The sequence below is a fragment of the Zea mays genome, chromosome 4 (genome assembly GCF_902167145.1).
Source record: "Zea mays cultivar B73 chromosome 4, Zm-B73-REFERENCE-NAM-5.0, whole genome shotgun sequence".
Lineage (NCBI taxonomy): Eukaryota > Viridiplantae > Streptophyta > Magnoliopsida > Poales > Poaceae > Zea > Zea mays.
This window is the reverse complement of record NC_050099.1, coordinates 30749105-30758135: the sequence shown is the minus strand read 5'-3', so window position 1 is coordinate 30758135 and position 9031 is coordinate 30749105. Positions and strand designations below refer to the sequence as shown.

The window sequence follows — 9031 nt, the reverse complement described above, 5'->3', positions numbered from 1 at the left end:
GTACGGTACTGATGATTGTAATGTAGTGGTGAAACAACTATATTAAAATAACAAAATTTGTGTATGGATAGGATCACAAATATATTAAGAAACATTTTCTCATAACAGTACCATTATATTATGTATTTCCGTTTCGACGTACGAACATAGTAAAATTTGAAATAAAGAGCGACGCAGAGTTAAAATGGGAGATGGTCGCGTGGTCTCCCTATAAAGCATATTTTCATAAAAGCCCCTGAATCTCTTCAGCCCAGCTTTTATAAAACACGCACCGGCACCTACCAGCCGCCACCTTCCCGGCTCCTTTACTCGCCGGAGGCGAACCAGAACTCGTGCCACCTCCTCCTGTTCCTTGCCATCTCCGAATTCCCATCTGAAATTCCAAGGGCCGCGCCGTGCAATCGAGGCTCTCCCCGCTCACCATATATCGGAGGCTCCGCCCCCGCGCCTCGAATCCTTCGCGAGAGGTGCTGTTGTTTGCCGTGATTTGAGCCGGGTGGAGGTGTCTCGCTTCTTGATCTTGAGAGGTGTTCCTGGTTGATTGTTGGGAGCGAAGGTGAGATCCGTTGTTTTGATCCGTAAAGTTTTCCTTTTTTTTTTTTTGCAATATATGGTTTTGTTATTAGGCCGGTGAATGATCTTTACCCCGGTCAGTGCTGGAGTAGTGCTGTCGGTCTCTGTTAGAATCGCTGCCTGTCTTCCCGTCCTCCCCACCCATGTTTTGTGCCGGTGACTATCACCACAACTCATATACAAGCAGACCGAGCCTCATAATCGTGGTTTGTTGGAAGGGTTTAAACGTGATACATGGTTGGATCATAATAATGTAACGAATCACGTTTACATATAAGACCTGATTGCATATTAGTTCTTGCCCACCATAAGCGCCCAACTGCACGAGTGCACCACATCACAGCACAACTTCCTCCCCTTTTGTCCGTTGTTTTTAATTACTACGATCCAAAACCAATCTTTTTGTTTCCCTTGCGCGTGTCGGTATTGTCTGAAAAAGTTTGGTGATTTGCATGTGAAATCTGCGTGAGTAGGGCCCTTGCAGGAGGAAAGGTAAGAAAGGCGGCACCCTTAGTCGTAGTTTACAACTCGAAAACGATGTGCTGGATGCAGTGTCCTCATCCACAATTTTAGCCTTTAGCGTTGGGGGATTCATCTGCAAGATTTTGGAAGGTGCTTGCTTTGCCGTGTCGAATTGTGTAGTATTGTCTTCGTTAGTTAGAAGCTTATGACTTGTGGAGTGAAGGAAGGTTTATGTGTTGAATCATACAGTTAATTCATCCATGTTGATATTTCTGAATTTAGGTAGAAATTTTCCACTTTCTGTAAAGGGCTATGCATTCTTTTGCAACTCAAAGGAATGTTTAATTCAGAGGAGCATCAAATTTTCTTTTACCCAACTCTTTAGGGAAAAGTCCAAGCTTTTGTGTGGCTTTCTATATGTACTTCATATACTGCCATCTAAAACTCTTTTTTGTTGATCTGCAGAAGGCATGATACCTTCTGTGAGGATCTCTCCTGGCTATGCAGCCTTCTCTGGCTCCAGCCTACGCTTAAAATTACATTCAATTCCATCCATCTCTAGTCTCAAACCCTCCAAATATGTGGTCTCCTCGCTGAAACCACTCTACCTAGCACCGCTAGATGGTCCACACACTTCTGAGCTTAAGTCTTGGAGACAACCACTTGAGTTCCGTTGTGCTGCTTCTGCTGCCGATGACAAGGAGTCAAAGACTCAGGTGGTGCCAGTTCAGTTGGAAGGCGCACAGAGGTTAAAGATCTCCATCTATTTCGCGACCTGGTGGGCGCTTAATGTGATATTTAACATTTACAACAAGAAGGTTCTCAATGCTTTCCCTTACCCCTGGCTCACCTCCACACTCTCCCTTGCCTGCGGCTCTGCGATGATGCTTTTCTCGTGGGCCACTCGTCTTGTTGAGGCCCCCAAGACCGACCTAGACTTCTGGAAAGTTCTTTTCCCGGTGAGTTGCTTATTTCGTGCCAGTAACTCTTCTTTTATTTTATATACCTTCCTGGAAAAGTGTAACTGAATTTGGTGATTAACTGATGAAGGTTGCTGTGGCACATACAATTGGCCATGTTGCTGCGACAGTGAGCATGTCTAAGGTGGCAGTGTCATTCACACACATAATTAAAAGTGCAGAACCTGCATTCACTGTTTTGGTGTCAAAGTTCCTCCTTGGGGAGACGTTTCCAGTTCCAGTCTATCTTTCTCTTCTTCCAATCATTGGTGGTTGTGCTCTAGCTGCTGTCACAGAGCTGAACTTTAATATGGTTGGTAAGTAAAAATTGCTTTTTTGACTTCCTGTTCTAATTCTTCCTTACAAATTAATGAGGTTTTTATTTGAACTGTTAGTGTAAAAGTTATGTTTTAGAAGCAAAATCAACTGGATCTTAATAGTTTGTCAGTTCCAATTACTTTTGAAGATAATTAATTCTTGAGATTATTCTTTTACTATATAACGTTTATCTAGATTTCTGCACTCCCATGAACTTATGGAGACATGTTTTTTTAATAGTAACTGTTTAAGAAATCATTTGGAGAAAAAGTTATAGATGTATATTTATCCTCTTCTCTAATAGATGATTCATGCTATTGTCCCTTTTCCTCTTTTTTATCTTGAAGTTTGATGTGGTAGAATAGATTTAAGCTTAAGATAGAGAAAAAAATAGGAGTCATAGACATATTTGCAATTGTTTCCAAGGTATAATGTTTACCATTTGCCCTCCCCTCCAGGATTTATGGGTGCTATGATATCCAACCTTGCATTTGTTTTCCGCAACATCTTCTCGAAGAGGGGCATGAAGGGGAAGTTCGTCAGTGGCATGAATTACTATGCTTGCCTGTCAATAATGTCGCTGGTCATACTGACTCCATTTGCTATAGCTATGGAAGGTCCTCAGATGTGGGCTGCTGGTTGGCAAAAGGCTGTTGCAGAAGTTGGACCCAATGTTGTCTGGTAAACAAGAATTTTACAGTTTTCCTTGCATAGTTGCCAAGTGTGGTCTCCACCCACATTACATGAGATGGCTTGAAACACTCTTCATGTTTTTTTTTATTTTTGCTATTTTATTAAAAAGAGACATATCACTATTTTTTCTTCTGCCGGACATATTCATGGTAGACTTTAGTGCTGCCCTTATTGAGGACTTATATATTATGTTGGATTAATTTTATGATTGCATGTATATTGATATTTTCCCTAACGTGTTACTGTCGAATTTATAGGTGGATCGCTGCACAGAGCGTGTTCTATCACTTATATAACCAGGTGTCCTACATGTCTCTCGATCAGATCTCTCCATTGACGTTTAGCATTGGCAATACAATGAAACGTATATCAGTGATTGTTTCATCTATAATTATCTTCCACACGCCTGTCCGCCCTGTCAATGCACTGGGAGCTGCCATTGCCATCCTTGGCACATTCCTGTACTCTCAGGTAACTTGGCTACTTCAATTCTTCCATGTGTTTGTGCTTTTCCTCTATATACTGAAACAATTACTTTCTTCTGAACTAGGGAAGGAAATTGGAACCTATGTTTAGCGTTTAATTTTCACTATCCAATGTGTTGTTGACATATGTCAGCGGTCTGCCATTACAAATTAGTGCAAAAAACTGGCATATCTCACTTTCACAGTATGTTCAGTTCTAACTTATGTGTTTCAATATGGAAGAGTATGATTCGAACAAGTAGGATGGATTGCGTTGAATAGGAAGATAAATCTTATAACGTTTTTTTACCACATTGAAACACATAAGATGGTAGTATAGGGTGCTAAGAACACGTGCTTGAAAATCAAAACAGAACACTGGTAATCTTGTGCTTCATGGACTTCGATGCGCGTTAAACTCTGCCAAAATTGTCATTCTGATGCAGGCAAAGGCGTGAGGCTAAAGCTTTGGCCAAAGGATCGGAGCCAGTAGCAGGCACTGGATCCAGTTTTGCTTGTTGGAGTGGCATGTAGATATAAGGTTCGGTTTTCGTGAGAGAGAGGGTAATAATGGATCAGTGGCTCTGCTGTTCCGTTCTTGTTTGTTGACCAGATTGAAATGCACAGGCCGTGACATGAACCGTCGTCAAGTGTACCTGAATAACACCGTAACGAAATTCACCGATGCTGTTTCTTTATGGGTATGTAATCCAAACCGGAATCCTGGTTTCAATAGAAATAGTTTCTGCTATCAGAAGTTATTAGTCGTTGTGCATTCCAGTATTTTAGCAGAGCTAAGCTGCGAGCCATGACCATGACCATGAGCGCTTGAACCTCCCTACCTTTCTGGCGTTTGAGCATCATCAGAAGTTAGCTTGAACAAGCAAGAGTGAAGATTTCGAAGGCTTGAAGAATGTTCTCTGCATCAGTGTACAAATATATTGCAGGGCTAGTACAACAAAGTAGAATGTGATGTTATGTTTAGCTGCATTGTGATTGCTTTGCCAGTTTACATGTAACAACTAAAAAGATAGCTGGGACGTAAAATAATACTACCTTTGTTCTCGGATATTTGTCACCCGTTAGTTTATTTTTGAAGTAAACCGTGTCAAATAAAAAAGAGAAAGAGAACGGAAGATGCGTGGAAGGTTTGCAGCCTTGGGACTTGGGAGTGTATGCTCGATTCTGTGGGAGTTCGTCACATGCTGTTCCATTCTACCGCTATCTAGCTGGCTGTTGCTCAAGAGTCAAGACCTCAAATTGCAGAGCGGGACAGTCGCTCGTGGGCACGCACGCGCTTCGGCTCCCTGCGTGAACTTTTGAAACACCTGGGCCCCACGTATTACGGCCACCGTTCCTCTCCACTCTGACCAAGGGATCTATTCCCAGGTAGCTGACACACCGGGCGCCCGCCGCACGCGCTCCTGCCTAAGCGTGCGCTGTTGTCGGTGCAGTTAGCATCAGACCACACTGGATCATGTCCGTGTCATATACCTTGTGTTTAAAAATAACCAATAATTATATAAAAAATAAAATACTGCAAATTAAGCATTTGAGCACACGTCTCCTACTCTATTAATTTAGGGCTAACCATCAAACTACACATACCTTAGTATTTAAAAATAAACAATAATTATATTTAAATACATATTTTAATATCTATTTATACATAATTTAATATCTATTTATATGATATATAAAAATCATAAAAAAACAGACAACTGTTGGTAGTTGGTAGAGCTCCACATATATATATTCATTAAAAAACAGTAGAGTTGTTCGCTTTATATTAAAGTCAGTTGTTCGAATTATTGTAGCTACAATTGATAGAAACAAAACAATGTAAAAACAGCCGATAAAGATTAAACAAATGAACAGGCTGAGCTTTATTCTACAAAAACTTTCTCAAACGGTCTAAATTCACAAACCCTGGATTCATCGAAACAATGCATCTAAGTGCCATATTCACCATGTTTGTGCCGCTCCTCAATTGAAGTTTCATCAAAGTTGATTACACAAATGTGTTGGTTTGTTTTCTTCTTCACTGAATCACTGGTGAGCGGCCTCGCCCCTCGCCCCCACCACGGTCCACAGACAGCAATCCGCCCGAACCATCATCAATATCGCAGCGCAATAATAACTCCTGTGAATCACCGGCAGATGCGTGCATCATTGTGGGCTGGAACTGCACTCTGCTGAAACAGAACGCTCTTGGCGAACCTTCCCTCTCCATAGTATAATCTGTTCATCTTTAAATAATATAGGAATGCATGGAACCAAATCCTGTAAAACGGAACAGAAAGCCAAAAGATCATCAAACTGCAACTTCTGCAATTGTTTGTCAGCTAGAGGGCAGGACAGTTCGCAGCAGTGTTTCTAGAATCTAGACACGGCATAAGTCCAAGAAAATAAACTGAGAAATGAAGCAACAACAATAAGCAATGTAGGAAGCAAGAGCCAAAATGACTATGCATACACACAGAAAGAAAAGGCGTGAGAGCATACCCTCAACTTCACACCAATTTTCTTGCAGTCAGTAGTCCCAACATGAGTGCAATCTAGCCGGACAACTTCCACAGTCTTAAACGCTTCTCTCACTTTATCAACAACATTAACATAGACACCGTTCCTAGCTGCTCAACACAGAAAGACTCTTCTTTGATGAAAGAAACAGCTTGACAACACAACTATACGATGGCAAAGTGAGGCCCATATAACCCAAACCCAAATGGTTATAAAAAAAAACAATGTTCCAACTTACTCAGTTTTGTAAGTGGTGGAGAATTCAATCCTCTGTTCCTCAACTCTTTTGTTTCCTCGAAAGTCAACCCTTCAGCAACGTTTTGCACGAGCTTAGGATAGATAGGAGCTAACGGTTTCCACAGCATCAATGGTACGCCAGGCCTTTTCTGGGGGTCATAGTTCCGACCGCGGTACAGTATAATGATGTTTATGCTGCGGGATACGACTTTGCCGCCTGTTTTATCCTGCACAATGTGTGTGCACCAACATGAGGATATGACACACACCGAGAGAAGAGCACGAGTCCTAGTACACTCAAGCATGTAGTACCGTATTATGACCTCGAGATGGAAGCAAATGTTGTCCATGTCGAGCGTTGGCACTCCCAGACATTTGATCCTCACAGCCTCTGCACGTTTCCAATGGTTGTGGATGTCATCAAGCATATTGTGTGTTACCCCACCTTTCCCTGGGAGCATGAAACATCATTTTTATACCAGGGCATGCAATTTTTTATCTATAGCCCCAAATGGTGCAACAGTATATTCTGAAGAACAATGGTCTTTCGATGCAACACAGCACATGTGTTTCAACCTACAATATGGAATCGGATGTAGTTCTTTATACTACTCACTCCGTCCAAAAATAAAATCTGTTTTACCTTTTAAGTTGATTCATACAATAATTAATATATTTGTTTTATATATGTGTCTAGATTTATCATCACAAAAATCAAAAGCTAAAACAACTAATATTTTGGGACGGAGTGAGTATGATTTTAGCGCAAACTGTTCAGAACACCAAATATATGATCAAAACATAACTAACTTTAGAAATATACTAAAAAAATTGATTAAAACACACCTAAACATTGACCAAACACCATTTTCTCCATATCCCCTGAACTATGAATTTCTACATCCATTTCACAGGAAAAACTGATTCCTACTTCTAGGGCAGTGGGGACTTTCCAGAAACCTATAAACGTGGATAATAGACGAAGGAAATCGGGGGAGCATTTGGATTACATGAGAATATTTTCAGAACTAGTCCAAACCATGTTGCAAGTGAAATACTGGGTCTCAGCCCATTTCACGAAAATAGTACCTGACTGTGGATAATCAAACAACAATACTCAATAATAGTACTGTAAACATATATCACGCAAAGCATCAGAATTCAGAAATAGACACCATTCGGTACTGGAAGCATAAAAAAAAACTCACCCAAATTGATCTGCCGTGAGCAATCACTGTGCCGGTACCTCTCCACCAGCGCCGCCACCTCCTCCTCCGACAGAGGTTCCCCGAGAACCTCCTCCCGGATCCTCTCGTCGCCACTAGCATAATCGCCGACGCGTGCCGCGGCTGTGCCGTCCCATGGGCGGTCGAGGCGGCCGGGGCCGAAGGGCGAGAACCGGGTGGGCTCGCGGAAACCGATGGGCCTCCATGTCGGGTCTGTCTCCGAGTACGAGTACCGGAAGTCAAAGGGAAGGTCGGAGTGCGCAGGCTCATCGGGCCTGATCTTGCCCGCCAGGGCCTTGGGCTTCGGCGGCGGCGTCGATGGCGCCCGAGGTGGGAGCTTAGGAACCCGCGTGAACGGAGGGTCGTCGTCGTCGGGGTCAAAGGAGGATGAAGAGGAGCGCAGGAGGCGGCCTGCCAGGGCCTGGGCGTCCTGAGCGGGGCGCCGCCATGGGAGAAGCTTTCGAGGAAGAAGCATCTTTTTGATGAGCTTATTGCAAAAATGAGACTACCAATATGGCCGTTTTCACTTTTGTTCATCAACGTTGCACTCTTTCAGATATGGGACCGAGACACACTCACACACACTTGCCTTAAGCCCTTAACGCCGCTCGTAATCTGCTGGACCGGAGCTGGAGTCCCTCATTTGCCCTTGTTCTTTCTCGCTCGAGCTCTCTGTCTTCGGCTCTTCGCCAGCGAACGCTCCTCCTGCTCCTCTTCTCCGCCAGTCAAAGATTTGCGTCCAGAGAAAAAAAAATACAAAGCAATTTGAACAAGCAAATTGTGTAGAAAAAAGCCCGTCAGACTCAACCTGTAGGTCACGGTCACCCCAGTCCCCAGCCAAGGCAGCCGCTCAGGCCTGTTGCCCTGTTGAGCTGATAGGCAAGGCCACTGTTATGAGAATATGCAACTGCTTGTCGCCGGATGCCTGGATGGATGAAAGCTGCTGCAGCAGTAGCAGCCGAACGGGGCTGCGGCGGAGAACGGGGCTTCAGGCTGGTGGAGAGCGGGGCCGGCAACGAACAGCTTCCTGATGGCGGAGGGCCTGGCCGACGGCTAGCAGCTGGTGGAGGCCGGCGGCAAGCAACTGGTTCGGTGGCGGCGGGCTATGTAATGTTCGATTTTTTATGGGGTTGGCCAATTTATTGAATAAACTCTATGGTGTGTAATGATGGATAATACCAGTAGTATCATATTGGAAGTTCAAAGGTCTTTTGACTTGACTTATATGGTGGGAATTATTTCACTTAATTTAAGAAGTCAAGAAATAGACAACGGCGTGCCACGCGCGCCGCCGCCGGCCGGGCACGGGCGAGGCAGACGCGCGGGCGGGCGGTCGTGGGGTGGTTGTGTTAATTTTTAGCACTCATTAATCGCGGGAGTTTCAACTCCGGGTTAAACCTTTCAGTAGAGGAGAAGGGCATGTGTCTCTGAAGCCCCTGCCGTTCGAGACCTTGCACGGGGGATCAGCAATTAGGTTTTTGGTGAGCGTTTACGCGACTGCCCAAAACATATTCTTCCTGACAACATGACAAAGGGAAGCTGGACAATGATCTGGATCATCAGAGCGCATGGGAGG

The 9031-nt window shown here is 43.8% G+C and overlaps 2 protein-coding genes across 5 annotated transcripts; one reads left to right on the top strand and one right to left on the bottom strand.

Moving 5' to 3' along the window:
• Positions 1-237: 237 nt before the first annotated feature.
• Positions 238-4572, top strand: LOC100193334 (Glucose-6-phosphate/phosphate translocator 2). Of its 3 annotated transcripts, XR_002268581.3 has the most exons (7): positions 238-556; positions 1501-1994; positions 2086-2311; positions 2771-2993; positions 3263-3476; positions 3916-4170; positions 4251-4572. XR_002268581.3 is itself a non-coding variant. In XM_020551286.3 (6 exons), exons 2-6 carry the CDS (start codon positions 1506-1508, stop codon positions 3925-3927), a joined length of 1164 nt encoding a protein of 387 aa, XP_020406875.1. In that variant the 5' UTR covers positions 242-556; positions 1504-1505; the 3' UTR covers positions 3928-4540. The 3 variants fall into 3 exon arrangements, 2 of the variants coding, with proteins under 2 accessions (XP_020406875.1, NP_001131942.1); XM_020551286.3 differs by having other exon boundaries at positions 242-556; positions 1504-1994; positions 3916-4540; NM_001138470.1 differs by lacking the exon at positions 4251-4572 and having other exon boundaries at positions 303-556; positions 3916-4205.
• A 648-nt stretch (positions 4573-5220) lies between these two features.
• LOC100281604 (uncharacterized) lies at positions 5221-8562 on the bottom strand. Of its 2 annotated transcripts, NM_001353168.1 has the most exons (6): positions 8264-8339; positions 7438-8160; positions 6553-6680; positions 6231-6456; positions 5975-6102; positions 5285-5752 (listed from the first exon to the last, which is right to left on the bottom strand). In NM_001353168.1, the coding sequence occupies exons 2-6, from the start codon at positions 7928-7930 to the stop codon at positions 5639-5641; spliced, it is 1089 nt and encodes a 362-aa protein (NP_001340097.1). In that variant the 5' UTR covers positions 7931-8160; positions 8264-8339; the 3' UTR covers positions 5285-5638. The 2 variants fall into 2 exon arrangements, with proteins under 2 accessions (XP_023157969.1, NP_001340097.1); XM_023302201.2 differs by lacking the exon at positions 5975-6102 and having other exon boundaries at positions 5221-5752; positions 7438-8562.
• Positions 8563-9031: the final 469 nt, after the last annotated feature.